The 20087-nt window shown below is 35.9% G+C and overlaps 1 protein-coding gene across 2 annotated transcripts in view; it reads left to right on the plus strand.

The window, feature by feature from the left end:
- The window catches only part of LOC150084902 (kinesin light chain-like), a 172916-nt gene that overhangs the window by 43623 nt on the left and 109206 nt on the right, over positions 1-20087 (plus strand). For both annotated transcript variants that reach the window (XM_090376696.1, XM_090376697.1), the window contains exons 2-3: positions 1869-2104; positions 14327-14551. In XM_090376696.1, coding sequence (XP_090232822.1) covers positions 1883-2104; positions 14327-14551 — 447 coding nt within the window. In that variant the 5' untranslated portion in view covers positions 1869-1882. The remainder of the gene's footprint in view (positions 1-1868; positions 2105-14326; positions 14552-20087) is intronic.

The raw sequence follows: 20087 nt of genomic DNA on the forward strand, positions 1-20087 counted from the left end.
CAGGTGCCTTTCAAAAATAATGCTCCCACAGTACTCTTTAATTATTAGAAATCTGAAAATAGATCTAGCTTCCTAAACATAGTCAACCTTTTACTGCAGTAGTTCCTGAATTTTTCTTGCAGTTTTAACAAAGTAATTAAATGCAAGCACCTATCAGATGCCAAGCCTACTGCTTTTGTAGCACTTTTTTCATTTGTGTGAACAGTACCATGGGAACTGACTCTGCTGTGAAGTTTAGAAGGCTGTGTTTATTTAATATCCAAGATTAACTGTCTGTCCACTCCCACAAGTTAACCAAACATTTATAGTCATAAAGGAGTTGTTTTTGAAAGAATCTACATTGTTTTCATGTAGTAAAGATGCAGAAATGCAACACAACTTTCATTCAGTATGGACGCTACTTGTCAGGACGCAAGATAAGGAGACATCATGCATTGTTAAGCATGCCAGATTTAAAATAGTTTTTAAAATATATGAAAATTGAAACGTAGAATTATATCTAATATGTACATATATGATAACCTAATATACTTATTATTAACTTATTAACAAATAAGTCTTTTCAACTGGAAAAGGATCAGAATAAGAGAATAGTCTAATGTTATTGACTGAATTTTTTTTTAAATTTTCAGAATTAATATATTTTGATAATATATTTTTAAAAATTATTTTTTATTAAAAATTAAAAAGGTACATACAATAAATATCGTAGTTCTTTAAAAAAGACCTGAAATACTGGTATAACCCATGAACAGTTCAAAAACATCCAAAAGTTAACGTAAAAAAAAGAAAGAAAAGAAAAGGAAAAAAGGTCCCTGTCAGTTTCATGTTATTTATATCGATACAGTTCCCAGACTTTTGAGTTAATTTTTTAAACTGGAATGTATTAGGCCATCTTGAATGTCATAATTTCTTTTCACATTATAATTCATTATCTGAAAAAAAAAATAATAGGTATGAAAGAACAGTAGGATCTTTCTCAGAAATAGGAACCAGCATCTGGGAGTAAGAGGTTGGAGTATAAAATACTTCCAGTGGTCAAGTGCAAGTTACATATCAAATTATAAGAATCCAGGTATGGGCCTGCTTGTAGTTATCCCACCATGCAGTTTGATATATGAAAGATGGGCTCTAAATTAAGGTGGGAAGTTGAGTACTTGATGAATTGCCTGATTTAATTCCATCAAGGGCAATGACCCTTTTCTTCAATCACTCACATTCATCCAACTAGATGCTGAATTTCTGTTAAATTTCCTCACACTCCCTTTACCTAGAACATATAAAACCATCTCCTGTGGCATTATGTCTAGCTACAGTCAAGTCTGCATATCACACGCATACACAGTGAATGTTACATAATGTAATGAAGCCCTGATTCATAAGAGAACTTCCTTTGGAAGCCCCCTTTAATCTGTGTATAGAATGTAAACTTGATTAGATCTGTGATATAACAGGATCTTATTGCAATACACTGTCTCTTTGTATATATATTATCAAATATGTATGGATTTGAAATGATAAATTATGACAGTACCACTGATTAAACCTCAGAGTACATCTTAATTTAGTCTATCTTATATAGTAAGGATATAACTTAAAATATACAGAACTCATATTTATTTGTGAATGAAGGAAAAGGATTACCCTTCTTTTATACAGTGCCATACTTTAAATAAATCTTTTGCATTGCAATAATACCACTTTGTGACCAATAGCCAAGAGATTTTACATTGAATTATATGTTCTTTATTATTCTAAAATGGGTTTTGTTAGTTGCGCTAGAAAGTTTTAATTTTGAACTTTTGTACTTTAAAATTCTTAGATATCAAGTATTTTTAGTAAAAGAATTTTCTTTTGTATTTTTTTAGTAAATAAAAGCAAAATGACACAGATGACTCAGGAAGAAATCATTAATAGCACAAAAACAGTAATTCAGGGTCTTGAAGCATTGAAAAATGAACACAACTCTATTCTTTCTGGATTGCTCTCATCTCTACGAGCTCTTCAGCAGGAGAAAGGAGATACTAACAATCTCATGGAAGACAAAACATCAATTATTAAAAAAAGCATAGAATCATTAGAACTTGGTCTAGGGGAAGCACAGGTAATGTCTAAGTTAAGTATTAAATCCACTTAAAATATGGGAAAAATATAAAAAGGTCAATACATCATCATTATTATTATAATTTAATTTTATTATTTTCATTATTGAGGATCTAATATTTTGGTCTATTTTTAATCTAATTTGTATATGGTATTTAAATGAATGTAATAGGTTTTACCTTTATGTAATTTTGTTAATGTATTTTTGATTTACAAATATGTCAAGAAAATGTTATAGCATCTATCTTTTCCCCCTCCCTGAAATAAATTATGATTAAATACAACCAATACTAAGATGAAATACTCCTGACTTTCACATGTGAAACAGTTCTAATTGAAATTAAAACTCACATATTGCTTGGAAATTTTTTTACACATTGTAATAGTTGATATTGATGAAGGGACAAATGAAGAAAAATAAATTTCAGTTGACTAATACATTACTTAAAAACAGAAGAACTTTAGGGGCTGTAAACAAAAGTTTCGAAAACTGAACAACGTATTGTGTTTATATAAAATATAAGGTTTTTAAAAATATAAGCCTAAATACATGAAACAATTAACTTTACGTGCCATGTTTGAAAAAAAATTATGGTCCCTTCTGACGAAAGTAATAATTTTGGCTGTCATTGTTCAACCTAAAGCAAAATGTAATCACTTATGTTCAGACCTTTATAATAAAAAATTATATTGCATGTTGAAAAGCACCAGAAAACATTAAAATTTGTTTTTAATATTTTCAGAATTATTTGAAAAACAAATAAATATATTATTTGTTTTGCATGCATTCTAATTTCTCTTGTAAAGGACCCAAAATCTAGAACCTCTCAGAAGCTAGAATACCTTGGTTCCAAGCTTTCTGGTTAAAGGGTCCAGTACCATATATAAAAGTATTTAGTATTAGCAATGGCCACATGATGCAAGGAAGCCCATGGCTTATGCTGCACCAGCCAAAAAAATAATAATAAAAAATAAAATAAAATAACAAAAAATGAATTAAAAAAAATAATAAGAGAAAAGGAAATAGACAATCTATGCATTTCTCTCCTCCCGTAGGTAATTATCCATCATACCTTTGAATTTCCCCAAACTGTCAGCCTCTACTATCCATGTACGTAACTTATTCCAGTAATTTATAACTTGTTGGCTAAAATAAATCTTCCTGCAATCCAGTCTAAGCATCTCCCCCCTGTAACTTGAATTTATGGCCCTTTGTTCTAGAATCATTTATAACTGTAAAAATTTTGTCCGCATTCATTTTGCTTATTCCTCTCAGAGCCTTAAACACCTCAATCAAGTCTCCTCTAAGGTGGCTATTTTCCAAGTTCTGCAACCCACATATTCGAAGTCTTTCCTCATATGGATGCACTTTTGCCAATCTCACCAGGCGAGTTACCCGTCTTTGGACCCTTTCAAGAAGCAGAATGTCTTTCTTTAGGTGCGGTCTTCTTACTTGAACACAGTATTCCAAGTGTGGTCTAACAATAGCCTTATATAATGGGATTTGATGTCCTTATCTCTACCCACAATTGTTCGATAAATCATCGATAGGACACTGTGGGCCTTCCTTGCAACCAGTTTACAATGCTTGGATAACTTCATGTCTGGCTGTATCTTAATCCTCAAGTCCCTTTCCTTCATTGCCGGCTTTAGTTCATCTCTGCCAGGTGTATAAGTTATTTTGGGTTACTGTTCCCCAGGTGCAATGCTTTACACTTTACTGGATTAAAGTATAGCTGCCATTTTTCTGACCATTCCTGATGTCTGTCTAGGTCACTCTGAAGAAGCTCTGCTTGGCAGTGATCATTAACTACTCTACCAATCTTTACATCATCTGCAAATTTAGACCTCACGCACTCTACCCCTTCATCTATGTCACTTATGAAAATCAAAAACAACAGTGGTCCTAATACTGATCCTTGGGGAACCCCACTTCTTACGTCATCACAATCTGAGGAATAACCATTTATCACAACCCTCTGCCTCCTGCCCTGAAGCCATCCATCTAAGGATTTTCCCTGTGATTCCAACCTGTTCTAGCTTATAAAGTAACTGCTCGTGTGGGAGTGAGTCAAATGCTTTGATGAAATCCAAGTAAACAATGTCAAAATTATTCCATAAGTCCAGATATTTTAGTGACCCTGTCAAAATAGCTAACTAGATTTGTTAAACATGATTTTCAGTTTAAAAAACCATGCTGTGTATTCTTCAGAATTCAATTTCTATCAAAACGATCCTGAATTCCACCCTTGATCATTGTCTCCATGATTTTCCTACTACTGAAGTTAAGCCAGTAATTTTCCACTTCACTCTTAGAACTGCCCTTATGTATTGGAGATACGTTGGCGCTTTTCCAATCCAACGGAATCACTCCCGAATCCAGTGATGCTCTCATAATTAGCCTCAGTGGTTCAGTGCACTCACTTGCCACCTACCTTAAGATTATAGGATATATGCCATCAACCATAGTAGCCTTACTGGCCTATAGGCTCAAGTTATTTTCATTGAATAAACATGTGAAATTTCAACATCATTAATTACATTTTTTTCAACTTCACTGCCATGATTTCTCATTGACATAACGGGTTTGTCTTCTGTATTTATCGATGAAAAGTAACTTTTGAGTTCATCTGCAACTTCAGCTGGGGTATACTATCTCACATCCATTACATAAGGGTCCAATCTGGTTTGTCCTTCTCTTCTTTGCATTTATATATGTGAAGAATTCCTTATCCCCCTTCTTTGTTCTCTTTGCCAGCAATTTCTCATAATCTGTCTTTGCCAGCTTAACCTTTTCTGCAGCACTATTGCAGATCAATATGTAGCTATTATAGACCTCAATACTTTTTATTGCTCTGTAACTGTTCCATGCAGTCTTTTTTTTGCTCAAGTAATCTGGCAACTTCATTATTCATCCAACTTGGAATCCTCCTTGTGGAGTACTTTTTAATGGTATATAAGCATTCAAGTCTTCTGTGATTAATGTTTTAAAGATATACCATAATTCAATTGTATTTGCTCTCTGAGATATCTACCCAGTTAATAGAGGCCATGTAGAGCTGCTGGAACGAGTACAGAGAAGGGCAACAAGATTAGTGAATGGAACAAAGGGGCGCTCTTATGAAGAAAGGCTTAAGTTTTGCAAATTACAGTGTCTGGAGACTAGGCACCAGCGAGGTGATCTGATAGAGGTGTATAAAGCCTTGAATGGTTTAAGCATGCTCAATGCTGATGGGATTCTTTCTCTAGCTCAGAAAAATCACCTGAGAGGGCATAAATTCAAATTGAGGAAAGACAGATGTAGGATAGACGTGCGGAAATTTGCCTTTAGCCAGCGGGTGGTTGGTTGGTGGAACAGACTCCCATCCCTTGTGGTGGAGGTTGATAGCCTAAATAAGTTTAAGGCTCAGCTGGACAGGTATTTTGAACGAACAGAGGGGTGAAGTGGAAGTGGTTTTTTTTTTTTTTTTTTTTTGGCTGATGCTGCATAAGCTTGCTTTCTTGCATCAAATGCCTCAGCTAATGCTAATGTATCATCTTAAACCGTCGTAATTTCCTTTCCTGAAATTATAACCCATTCCTTTGCCTTTAACTACTGCTACCTCTCTCTCTCTCTCTCTCTCTCTTCATCGTCCACTGTAGAACTCCGCGATCACTTCCTGCTACTGGTTCCTGTACTGTCAGCCCTATTATGTGATCTAGTTCATGAGTGATGATTTCTCTAGTACTTTCCCTGACATGTTGATTTAAAAATTTTGCCCCCCCATCTAGAGTTTCCTTCCCATTTACTCCAATCAGTTAGAGGCAAATTAAAATCACCCATAATAAGACATTCATGCTTACTTGCCCATTCCATTTACATGTAGGGGCTCTCATCATAATCTTCACAATCACTTGGCCTGTAGATTACTCTCATTCTCATTATTCCTTTGCTTCCAACAATTTCATACCATACAGATTCTGTAGTAGCATGCGAAATGTCTGAATCCGGGAAAGCTTTCATCATGCTCAGGCTGCTTTTGATAAGAAGCCTGACCCCACCACCTCTTCTTCTATCTTCCCTGTCCTTCCTAAATACATTGTTCATACTGCACTGAAACTCATCATCCCCTATCTCTGGGTGGCACCATGTTTCTGTAAGTCTTATTATGTCAGCATTACTTGTCCTAACCAGCAGTTTGAATTCACTCATTTTATTGATGACAGTTCTGACATTACTGTATAAACAATTAAGATTTAGTGTTTTTGTATAGTAATTATAACCCAGACACACCCCTTAAAGTTATTTAAGCTCACTTCCCTGGCATTAGCTGTCTGCTCATTTGTAACGTTTCTGCCTTCAGAACATCTTGCTGCTATGTTCTGTTCCGGTAAGAAACAAGAACTCTTGAGGTATGCTCAAGTGTTACTTTGACCAATATTATCAGATAAACGCGTATCTATATTACCCCCCCCCCAAACTAGCAGTTCCTCTGAACATTTAAGATATCCTCAATAATACTGGCAAAAACTCTTTGTTTAAATGTATCCCGCCTCTACAAAACAGATTCCTTCTACCTACAAGTGTGATAGAAATCCCCCCCCCCAAAGTCTTGCAGAGTCTTTCAAGTCTTGAGTTAATCCATAAGGCTTTCATCTTATAATCTCTCCTGTCGTGCCTGGGCAAAATTTCAGACACAGACATTGTGACCTAACTCACAGCATTTCTTCAGCATGGCCCTATATTTGTCTAAATCATCATATGTATGCTTAATGTCATTAGTCCCCCATAAATAATAATATTCTCTTTATCCCCCTTTAAAATCTGACAGTCTGTTGGTGACATCATTAATAGTTGCTCCTGGCAGACATCCTGGTTCTAGTCCACCTCTACTTATTACAAAAAATATTTCCCGTTTCCCTGATAATGGAGTCTCCTAATAAAACTCAGTCCTTTTGAACCAGAGTAGTTTGCACTAGGTTATTCTATTCTGGGGCCAGAATTGGGAGGTCATCACTTGGTGAGTTACTACAGTCTTGAGCCCTGACAAGATTCCAGATACATTATTCTCAAGGGCAAGCACCCATTTTTCAGTGACTCAAATTGTTTTAGCAATGCACCAGATTTAAACTTAAGATCAGTGCACTCCTTAAAATGGTGACAAAGAATAGAATCTCCAAGTGAGGTAGGATTATCCACTAGGTCGACCTTGGAATACATGCCACAAGCTCTGCAAAGAATAAAATCATGACTTGCCTGTGAATCACAGTCGACTATTTCTGTATGAATCATGATATCCTCTGATGAAGTGTTCAAGGTGGATCTTGTAATAACCATTATAAAATTTACTAATTATTAATAGAAGAAACTGAAAAAGTTATATTTATAATATTAAAAAAATCAGACTATTGCAGGAAAAAAAAACCTATGAAAGTAAATTTTACAATATATTAAATAGCCTTTGAAACCCTACTCTTCTTCACTAATCATGCTCTAATCCCCTCTGATCTATACTTCTTGGCTCTCACCATGAAGAGCTGCAATGATCATGTCTGCTTGCCATGAATGCCAGTGTAATAATCTAGTAATAATGTAATGTAAAAAGTATCAATGTGTGGTTCATTTTACTTAAACATTGACTTTAAAATCAATAATGAATAAATAAAATGACAAATATATACTATAGAAGTAAAAATTATAAATTGTACATTGGTTTTGCCTTTTGACAGAATGACAGTAATGCAGTTATAAATCACATTAGCTCTGGCTTTAGAAAGAACAGCTGTATAAAATAGAATAAAATTAAGGAAAAGATATTTAAATGTTTATTTTTATAGCCTTTAACATGGTGAAGTTATATTTTCAAAATATCTAGTAGCTGAACTGCATTTTCAATAAATAAAGTTGAAAAACAAGTTAAATGTGCCTGTGATGTGATCTCTCTCTCTCTTTTTCTCCCCTCCCCCGCTTCATTATCACTGGAAAAGGCAAAAATGTATTTAAAATCATCTCAATGTTTGGAACAGTAAATTGCAGGCTATTACAGTTTTATTCATAACTATCAAGCCTGTGGCATTTATTTCCTTGGCAAATTAAATAAATGAAAAACAATCTTTAAAAAATCATTTTACATGAATATCATCACCATTGTATTTATACACCAGTTTTTGCAGCATAAATTAAATTCATCCTCACTCAAAGATGGATTTTATAAACTGAAAATCTAAATTATTATAAATTTCAATTTGTATGTACTTCTGTTGCTATAACTTCATATATAACACTATATTTAACTGTAATAAATGCGTAAGTAAATCCCATGTCAGAACAGGGTACTGACATGGGATTTACTTAAAGATGTAACTACTATCAAGGGTAAAGGGAATTTTTTACATGGAAAAGTCACTTTTGCTTTCGTAAAAGTGACTACAATGGTCTCAGGCAGTTTTTAAATTTTATACAGTGGGATCAACTGATGATGTTAAGAACAGTGAATTCTAAATGGGAAGCTTTCAAAGAATTCATCTTGGAAGCTACTAGGCTTTTCATACCAACTAAGAAATACTGTTCAAAATTTAGGCCTAAATGGATGTCAGATAAACTAACGAGGCTCGTGGCAGAGAATAAAAATGCATGAATACATATAAATTAGCAGGTGATACATATAAATTAGCAGGTGAATTAACAAAGGAGGTTAGGCAAGCGAAGGCTGATTACGAGAAATCCTTGGCAAAGGATGCAAAGAAAAACAACAAAGACTTCTTTACTTATGTAAACTGAAGGAAGGGGATGAATCAGATTGGTCCACTTGATGTTGGTGGTTCGACTGTTGATGATCCTGCACAGATAACTCACAAACTGAATGAGTATTTTGCATCTACATTCACACATGAGGAATTCTGTAGGGAAGGGGAGAACAGAAGTTTACTAAACTCTATCAAGGAGCTAAATGATTTTGTAATAACACAGAGCAAAGCGGAGGAGAAATTGTTGAAATGAAATATAAAAAAGGCACATGGATACATTTGCACATCATGGATACATTTGCACATCAACTGGATGGAATCTATCCAGTTATACTGAAGGAGGAAGTGAGAGAAGTAAGCAAACCCTTAGCCATAATTATGAGAGTATCCTTGGATTAAAGAGAGGTCCCCATGGACTGGAGATGTGCAAATGTATCCCCAATTCACAAAGGTGGTTCAAAGGGTGACACAAATACTTATAGACCTGTTAGTTTAACTTTTGTTCTGAGGAAAATTAATGGAGGCACTAGTTAAAGAAGCACTGCAGGATCATTTAGACAAGACTTCAGTTATAGCTCGGACACAGCATGGTTTTGTTAAGGGGAAGTCTTGTCTGACCAATTTGATTGGTTAATATGATGTGGTCACAAATGAACTGGATGCAAAAAATAATTTTGATTGATATCATATATTTGGATTTCAGGAAAGCTTTTGATACTGTTGCACATGGAAGACTGCTGTACAAATTGGAGTGGTAAGGCATTAAGGGCTAGTTGCTGCAGTGCATAAAGGGATGGTTGTGTGGGAGGCTACAGAGAGTGGTATTAAATGGACACTGTTCTATGTGGACTAATGTTATTAGTGGAGTCCTCCAGGGTTTGGTGCTGGGCCCACTGTTTTGTGTATTTATTAATGATATCGATGAAGGTACATCAGGCTTAATGTCCAAGTTTGCAGATAATACAAAGGTTGGCAGGGTTGTTAATGATGGTAAAAACAGTATGCTACTGCAACAGGATCTAGAAGATTTAGGTAGATGGGCTGAGGAGTGGAAACTGAAGTTTAATATTGACAAATGCAAAGTACTACATATGGGTAGCAGTAACCTCAGACAAATGTACTGACTGAGTGGTACTACACTCAGAGAAGTGAAAAAGACTGGGGGGTAAATATGCAGTCAGATATGAAGTTCTGTGAATAGTTCAGACAGGCTGCCAGAGCAGGTCATAGAGTTTTGTCAGTGATATATAGTAATTTTTCTAGTAGAGACAAGGAGGTGATTATACCTCTGCATAAGGCAATGGTCAGGCCACACCTTGAGGTATGTGCAGGACTGGGGGCCTCATTTTAGGAAGGAAGTAGATTTGTTAGAACGAGTATAGAGAAGGGCAACAAAGGGGTTCTCTTCCCAGAAGAGGCTTAAATTCTGTAAGTTGCGGCATCTGGAGATTTGGCACCTGCTGGATGATCTGATTGAGGTGTAAAAGGCCTTGAATGGTTTGAGCAGGCTCAATGCTGATGGGATACTTCAACTTGCTCAGATTACAAACCTGGGGGGGGGGCATAGATTCAAACTGAGAAAAGACAGTTGTAGAATAGATGTGTGGATGTGTGGCCTTTAGCCAGCAGGTAGTTGTGTGGCCTTTAGCCAGCAGGTAGTTGATTGATGGAACAGACTTCCATCTGTTGTTGTGGAAGTTGATAGCTTAAATAAATTTAAGGCTGAACTAGACAAACATTTGGAGTGACCGGATGGGTGAAAAGGGAAAGTTTTTTTTTTTTTTTTTTTTACTTTTATTATTATTTTTTTGGCTGATGCTTGCTCTATAAGTTTGCTTTCTTGCATCATATGCCTCAACTAATGCTAATGCTGATAAAAAGCAGTTGTGTTATTTTTTTAATCTAGCCTTGCAAAGTGAAATTTGTAACAGAAATGCTTATAATGTACATTTGCTTTTTGCATTTTTTTTTTTTTAAATGCCGGATAGACCAAGCACATCGCACCATCCTCCTGATGACATCTAGGGCCTGCAGACCAGTTTCTACTCCTGCGCTGCAGGTCCTATCCGGCAAGTTAACTCTTCATCTCGAGGTGGTATAATTATCTAATATACCATAAGAGGCAGAAACTCCCATGCAGCAGCAACAACATTGTATTGGATCTGAACAACACCATCCAAGAAGAGAAGAAAAGAATTAGATGTGAACTGCCTCTGGCAGGAATTAGATGTGAACATCTAATTCCTGCCATCTGGCATAATTCCTGTGCCACCAACCCACTTGGAAGAACCACCCATAATTACATGCCAACAGTGCAGGAGCACCCCAAATAGTTCATACCAAGCTTACACACGACTTTTCTACTAACTGGACATGGAAGCCGCAATGCAAAACTTCATACATTGGACCTGGTACAAAACCCTGCCTGCACCTGTGGAATGCCAGAGACAGCCCACCACATTACATTACCTTCACCTGTCCGATTTACCAAGACCTGCTGAATGCCTCTTCAAACTCTCATGGAGACATATGCACCAGAACAGGCACCTCTACTCATACAAACAAAGGAAAACTTTGCAGCATTGGCACTAGGATCCTGTCTGGGCACTAGGATCCTGCCCAGACATGACCAGCCTGTGAGTTCCACCATATCCTAGCAAAATTCCCAACAAGAGGAACCTACTGACAATGACTACCAAACTTGTAAGACACCCAGACCATGACAGCTAAGTGGGAAACTGAGTGGGGGAACAGGCCTCGGCCTAGTAGTCCTTACCAGAGAACCACTCGCTAACCCTCAGAGGGTTGGATATCAACCCCTCAGGGGACCCACCACTAGGTGGACTTGCTAACCCCTTTCCGGGGTGGGATTTACTCACTGTCTATCACCACAATCTGTATTCTTTTACTACTTTTACTACTCTCATCATTTAGTTTTCTAGGGAATGCCTTCTCCCATTTCCAACTTACTATCCTCTTACCCCCCCACCCAAACATTCCATACTTCTCCCACTATCACCAACTCCTTTCACTTATTACTTGGGACTGGGATCCCAGCAAAGAGTCATCGATAGTTGAACCTGGAATGCCTCCACACAGCTAGGGATGGGGGTTAGGGGGCGCTAGGCTTGGTGTCTGGTGCACCCTGGCTGCTATATGCCTGTTGGGTCTGGCCAATGGCAGAACATGTTCTATTGTTGGGTGGAAGTAATGGCTTGGATTTATTTTATCTAAGTATCCGTCATCATGTTGTAAGAAAACTTTAAAATTCTCCTTTACATGTTCAGATGATGTTCAGGCTTCTTTGTGCTTGTGTCAGCATTTTCAAGACCCACCAGGTGAAAACCTGTTGTAGCCTGGTTCCTTTATGATGATTATCACAGCAGGTTTCCCTGTACCTAGTGAATTGCACAGTTCGCATGTTGTGATGCGGCAGTCCTCTTTGATCAGTGTGTTGATCTGGCTTTTGTTGTCTGTTGTCATTGACGTTACTGGTCGGCCACTTCGAGGCATGTCAACAATTTTCACTTTTTTTTCCCCTTCCTCCTCTGGAGTGGATCCCTAGAGGAACCTGGCCCATCTTTTGCAACATCAGATGGGTCAGAGTCTTGAATTGCGACAGTGCAAGCCCCATTGGGACTGGCCTACCTACCCAGAATTATCTGTCCACGTCACTGACGCTTTTGGGTAGCCAAAGGCCAGAACATAACAATAGAACCCTCACATAATGTACACAAATCTACACTACTAATTTCTGGCCCTTTTACAGTGGTACTGTTCTTCACAGAGATATGAGGCAGAGATGAACTGACATTCCATTACAAAAACATGTCCACATTGTCACTTTCTCCATTCTTAAAAGTGTCTTACCCGATGTCAAATTGTACTCACATCTACAGTATTGTCACCATAAACATTTTTCAGACTCATATGGATTTCGATAGGCATAACTACTTCCTTGGTAAGAAATTCCAACTCCACTCTTGGCTTAATATGTATATCTGTAACATCCACCATTTTGAACTATCTCTGTGCTGCACTCACAAGACCAATCACAGCACCACTCAGTTTGGTGAAAGTACAGACCTCCTGTGACCACTCAGTGACATGCAAAATGATCTATGGTGCCACATTTGAAAGCAGAAAATTAGGAGGCATTACTTTCATACTGGTCCTCATAAGATTATACCTTTATATTGAATTATCATCTGTCATCGTTCTGCTATTCCATGGGTCGACGTATGAAGCTTCGCCATCATGCCTTGTCTGTGTACTTCTCTCCATCGTTGACTTCATTCCAATTTCCTCCTCTCTTAATGACATCGGTCTTTATCATGCCTTGCCATCTCATTCTTGGTCTCCCCTTTGGTCTTTTTCCCTTAATTGTAAATCAAACATTCTTCTTGGCAAATGCCTCTTGTTCATCCTCTTGACATGTCCAAATCATTTCAAATGGGATCTTTCAACCCTATTCTGGAGTTTTTCAATCTGAATTCTCTCCCTAATCACATCATTCCTGATTTTGTCTTGTCTTTTCACCTATGCTCCTCACAAATCTCATTTCTGCCTCCTGAATTTTGCTCTCATCTTTTCCTCATAGTCCAAGTTTCAGATGCATATGTCAGAATTGTTAGGTAATAGGCCTGATATATAGCCTTCTTACACTTCAGTGGTTTGTTCCTGTTCCAGATCAGACCTATAGAAGTTCCCGCTGGCTTGTATCCTTCTACTTATTTCTTCATCTATCACTCCAGTCTCTGTAATGATGCTTTCTAGATAGTTGAAGTTGTTAACCATTTTTAGCTCTTTCCCTTCCACTGTAATGTATCCGTCAAGCTTGCCACTCCTCTTTAGAACCATTACTTCACTCTTCTCCTGACTGAAAACCAGTCCAAATTCATTGGCCATACTAGCCCATATATCAACTTGCCGTTGCACTTGTTCCCTGCTCTCTTCACATATGCAGATGTCATCTGCGAAGAGCATGACTTTCATCTGGTCCTGTCCAAGTTGTTCCACCACTCTACATTGCACATCATTCATGACAGCTATGAATAGTAGTGGTGACTATTCATAGCTGAGTTTTCTCCACCTTAAAGCTAGGCGCAGTCTTTTCAGCAAATGAAATATAAGTGCAATCAGGCATTTTTTCTAATATAAACCTGTTTCGTCAAGGTTGAATATCTGTTTGGATCTGTACTCCCCATCTTGTGATACTTTCCGTAAATATGGTTGTCACGCGTTATTTTAAATTTGTGTAATTTAAACGTGCATTCCCTGTGGTTCATGTGATGAAAGCAATATTGTTCGTCTTTTATTTAATTCTCTCCCCTCTCCTCTCTTTAAGGAAACAGAACAAAATGGCCAATTGAATATTGTTAGCAAGTTATGTTAAATAGTTTCATGATTTATTGCTTAAAAATTGTTTAAAAATATTTAAACATTGTGGGCTTAGTAATATGTATATATACTCTAATTGAATGCCTATACTTTACAGGTAATGATGGCCCTTGCTGGTCACCTACAAATGGTTGAAGCAGAGAAGCAGAAATTAAGAGCTCAAGTCAGAAGACTTTGCCAAGAAAATGCATGGTTAAGAGATGAATTAGCTAATACCCAACAAAAGCTGCAAGCCTCTGAACAAATGGTTGCTCAACTGGAGGAGGAAAAAAAACACTTAGAATTCATGAATACCCTCAAGAAATATGACAGTAATGAAGTAGTAAGAGTATTTTTTATTTTTTTCCCATTTGAATTGAAAAATATCTCATCGTATAATAACCCTTGATGGTCTGCTTAACAAATTATGTATTGAACTTTTCAATGGGGTGGATGGGGGGAGTAAGCCATCCTAGTCTCCAGACACTGTCTGGAGACTAGACACCAGCGAGGTGATCTGATAGAGGTGTATAAAGCCTTGAATGGTTTGAGCATGCTCAATGCTGATGGGATTCTTCCTCTTGCTCAGAATAATCAGAATATATATATATATGCTTTCTTGCATCAAATGCCTCTACTAATGCTAATGCTAATGCTAATCACCTGAGAGGGCATAAATTCAAATTGAGGAAGGACAGATGTAGGATAGACGTGAGGAAATTTGCCTTTAGCCAGCGGGTGGTTGGTTGGTGGAACAGACTTCCATCTGTCGTGGAAGTTGATAGCCTAAATAAGTTTAAGGCTCAGCTGGACAGGTATTTCGAACGAACAGAGGGGTGAAGTGGAAGTGGTTATTTTTTTAAATTTATTTTTTTTTTTTGGCTGATGCTGCATAAGCTTGCTTTCTTGCATCAAATGCCTCTACTAATGCTAATGCTATATATGCTAGCCTGATTACCTGATCCATATACACACTAATACCTATAATGTCTAAATTATGCATGTATAAAAATACCACTTAATTGAACTAATCGACCTGTATTAAATCATGCACATATAATGTCTAATTGCCCTATGTGCAATAGCACTAACGTTGCACACATGACAAAAACCATACCATACAATTCTATCATTATAAACTTTAAATATTAAATAAACACTATATATATATATATATATATATATAATATTGATAAAAATAATCAGGTTATTGAATGACAAAACAAGAAAGCAAGCAAGCAAAGTATTAAAACAAAATTATTAAACTGTGTCATGGATCCTGGTTACTACTAGTTATATGACCTATCAATTGTAATTACCATGGAAAAATTGAGAAGACCTGTAAGGTGAAGGAGATAACCTGAAATAAATTAACATAAAAATAATAAAAATAAAATTAAAGCAAAAAAAGAATAAAAATTTTCAAAAACATTTTATTCTTTTTCTTGTTTTTGCTTGAATAAAGTTTTATTGGCATTATTATTATTTTTTTATTTATTTTCAAAGTTTAAATTTTATTCCTTTCTTTTTGGTCTCTGTCGGGTCGGCTGTGATTTATACATTTTGATCGTATACATCATAACAGAAACAGAGACCTGCTTATTGTGGTGGCTCCTACAGTTTTGGCTGCTGATCCTTTGAGGGAGTAGTTAAAGCCCTAGGACCCACTACTTTAGGTAACATCGTTATTATTTTTTATTATTTTTATGTTAATCAATTTATTTCAAGTTATCTCCTTCACCTTACAGGCCTTCTCAATTTTTCCATGGTAATTACAGTTGATAGGTCAGCATCTCTTCCCTATACACTGGATATAAACATTTGTCTATATACAGGCATACCTCGATTAACGAATAGGATGCGTTCCACGAAATTACTTCGTTAAGCGAAACTTCGTTTTCAGAGGTAAAAATACTATGGCCAGAATAGGGATACGTTCCTACTTAAAGAAAATGAAAAGCTTTTTTTCGAACAAAGAAAAGTTTTATTAAATAAACAGTCAACTTACATACAAAGTGAAATCACATTTTAAAATATGAGGTTAAAGTTGATTGTTTATGCTTTTTTTCTCTTTCATTTAACAATTGCCTATACGGAGTTATTGCATTTAACACTGATCGCTTAACTATAACACTTCTTCCTAAATCAGGATCATTTTCACTAAACAAATTTAAAACGTTTTCAATGTCATTTAAGCACCTTTTTAAATCTTTGGTTGTTAACACTTTTTCGGCAGGAACTTCTTTAACTTCGCCTTCATTATCTTTGTCTTCGTTGCTAACAAGGTTTTCTAAATCTTCCACTGAAAAACCATCATCTTCTGCATTCAATAAATTTCTAACATCCTCTTCATCGACATTTTCGAAACCTATTGATTGAGCCATCTGGATAACTTCATTTCTAATTTCTTGGATGTTATTTTCTTCTTCTAGTACAACTTCTGGCCATATTTTGCGCCAAACTCCATTTAAACATTTCTTAGTGACTTCTTTCCAAGAACTATCAATGTTTTCAATTGCGTTTTTAATGGTGTAGTTTTTCCAAAAAGTTTTAACTGTCATTTCCTCTTTATCCTCTAGTTCAGGTAAATTGCTTAAAATTCAACGCAGATAATAAGCTTTAAATGATGCTATTACTCCCTGATCCAATGGTTGAATCAGGAAAGTTGTGTTTGCTGGAAGAAACACAACTTTGACAGGAATGCATGTGTCCAACGTGTTAAGATCAGTAGGATGTCCCGGAGCATTGTCTAACAACAAAAGAGCTTTTTCTTCAAAGTTGTTTTTTTTTGACAATACCGTTTTACTCCAGGACAAAAGTGGTTAACAAACCAATCAGTAAATAACTCCTTGGTAACCCACGCTTTTCTATTTGCTTTCCATATTACAGGTAAATTCATTTTTATGTTACCTTTTAACGCCCTCGGATTTTATGAATGGTAAACTAATAATAATTTTAATTTATAATCGCCAGAGGCATTTGATCCAAAGAGTAACGTTAAACGGTCTTTGGCTGCTTTGAACCCAGCAGCTGATTTTTCTTCAATAGAAATGAAGCTTTTTGTTGGTAGCCGTTTCCAGAACAAACCGCTTTCGTCAACATTGAACACCAAATTTGGTGGAATATTTTCACGTTCAATTATTTCCTTTAGTTTTTCTGGAAACTTATTTGCAGCTTCTCCTGTTAATTTTACACTATGAATATTACACTATAATTTTACACTATAAATTTTTCTGGCCTGTTTTTTTAAATTTCTCGAACCAACCACGAGAAGCCCTAAAGGTTTCCGTAATTTCTTCAGTTTGTTTAGATTTCAGGTGATTAAACAAAAATAATGCTTTTTCTTGAATCACCATTTGATTTAAAGGCATATGACGTTGTGATTTGATTTAAAGGCATATGACGTTGTGATTTATGTGACATATTATCTATCCACAAACTTAACATTTTCTCGTTTTTTCTAAAATTGGATTCCTTAAGCGAGTTAATTTTGCCGCTGTAACATCTGTACAATTCTGAGCAGACTGTTTTATTTTTTCTGATTGACTTAGTATGGTTATTAAAGTTGATTGCGCTAATCCTAAAGAATGTGCCACATCGGATTTTCTTTCGCCGCTTTCAACACGTCGTACGATATTTAGTTTAGTTTCCAAAGAAATTGCTTTTCTTTTCTTTGATTCTGACATTTCGAAATATTTCGAAAAACAAAAACAAAAATATTTCTATTAAAATTTACAAAATCTACGTTATGTAATGCTACAAAGAACCTACGTCGATTATTGCAATGCGCCACACTGAAACAACGTCAAATCATGTAAACAACAACTAAATTATGCGATTGACGCGCAAAACTGTTATAACAGACACGCCCGCAGCTCGGGAATACGTAACGAGTCGCCGTCAGTCACCAATCGAATGATTGTCGGGCGTTGGTCTTAAATTGGAATATTTTTTTATGTTAAATGGGGCTTGAAATTGCCGACTTCGTTATATCGAGGCTTCGTTATCAGAGGTAACGTTAACCGAGGTATGCCTGTATATATAAATAACGTGTGGTTTATAAATAATGTGCTTATTTTGCTTCTTAACTGTTATATATTACTGTGTATATATATATATATATATATATATATATATATACATTCATTTAATTGTAGCTTGTTACCGATTATTGGTGTTTTTCATATAAGTATTAGTGTTCATACAAATTTGTAATCAAGTTAACCTAGTTTGGTTATCTTCATTCCATATGGTCTATACATTTTGAGTTAAGATAAAAAGTATAATGCTAAATGATAATGATTTTTCATAAAATTTTACTAATGAAAACATTTTATCTGTAGCAAGATAATTATTAAATCTTAATTTCTGTATAAATTTATATAATAATATTAAATCTTAAAGACTGTACAAATTTATATAATAATATAACGTATTGCATTACACCACGTGGCCGTCAATCCCCTACTTCAATGGGGGGCTTTGAGTGGATTGACAGCCCTTTTCGACGTAATGCCTCATACTTACTCATTTCTGTCTGTACCTATACCAGTTTTGCTATTTTAGTTTATATTTTCAGGTTCATTTTCTTAATTTTTTTTTTTAAAATTAAATATTATTTATTTTCCTAATTTCTTCTATTTTTAGGTTAATTTTCTTAAATTTTTTAATTAATACTTAATTTTTATTTATTTAAATATTATTAGTTTATTTTTTATCGATCTCTTCAGCAAACTGTGATAGGGTACACAAAGCCCAACGAGTAAGTATTCTATATTATTATTATTATTAGCCATATGGTACAAGGAAGCCTGAGGCTTATGCTGCACCAGCCAAAAAAAATTTTCTGAACCACCCCGAGAGAGAGAGAGAGAGAGAGAGAGAGAGAGAGAGAGAGAGAGAGAGAGAGAGAGAGAGAGAGAGAGAGAGAGAGAGAGAGGGAATCACCAAGAAAGAGAAGAATGATAATATCCAGCTCAGGACCCTGGGTGTGCCAAGCCCATACTCACCAGATGTGAGCCCCTGGGGTTAATTGTAATACTACTACTTACATAGTGTTGTACTCCAGTGGAGGCCGTTGAGTAAAAAGGGGGGGTTTTTCCCGCCTTCTATTTGTTAATGTGTTTGTGTAATGCAATATTATTATATAAATTTGTACAGTCTTTAAGATTTAGTATTATTATATAAATTTATACAGAAATTAAGATTTAATAATTATCTTGCTACAGATAAAATGTTTTCATTAGTAAAATGTTATGAAAAATCATTATCATTTAGCATTATACTTTTTATCTTAACTCAAAATGAATAGGCCATATGGAATGAAGATAACCAAACTAGGTTAACTTGATTACAAATTTGTATGAACACTAATACTTATATGAAAAACACCAATAATCGGTAACAATCTACAATTAAATGAATATATACTGGCGCATATAATGTACAATTGGCCTATGGCAAAAATACAATGGCATTAACGCAGCACAGAAGAACTCGCAAATCTAAAAGAATACACATCTAAACGTAATAACCACATTGCACACACACACACAGGGTGATTCACTACCAGTGCGACAAACTTGCAGGAGGTATAGGGGGCACAAAGACGAATCATAATCACATAGCATTGCAAGTTCCGAAATGCCTTCATCATGCGGTAGAGGACGTTGAATGGGAGGTCGCGTGAACAGCGATCCCGCTGGAAGTCAGCATTTGCGAACCGTTTCTGTTGAAGAAGCCAAGTAACAAAAGTCCTCCGGAGTGGATAATCCACGGGCTCAAATGATTGGACGCGTTGCAGATGGTATGAACTCAGTTGGTTTGTTTTCAGTATCCTCCATACAGTGGATTGGGAAATACCCAATCGTTGGCCTATC

The sequence above is a fragment of the Mastigoproctus giganteus genome, chromosome 6, assembly GCF_048544385.1.
Source record: "Mastigoproctus giganteus isolate SK-2022 chromosome 6, ASM4854438v1, whole genome shotgun sequence".
Lineage (NCBI taxonomy): Eukaryota > Metazoa > Arthropoda > Arachnida > Uropygi > Thelyphonidae > Mastigoproctus > Mastigoproctus giganteus.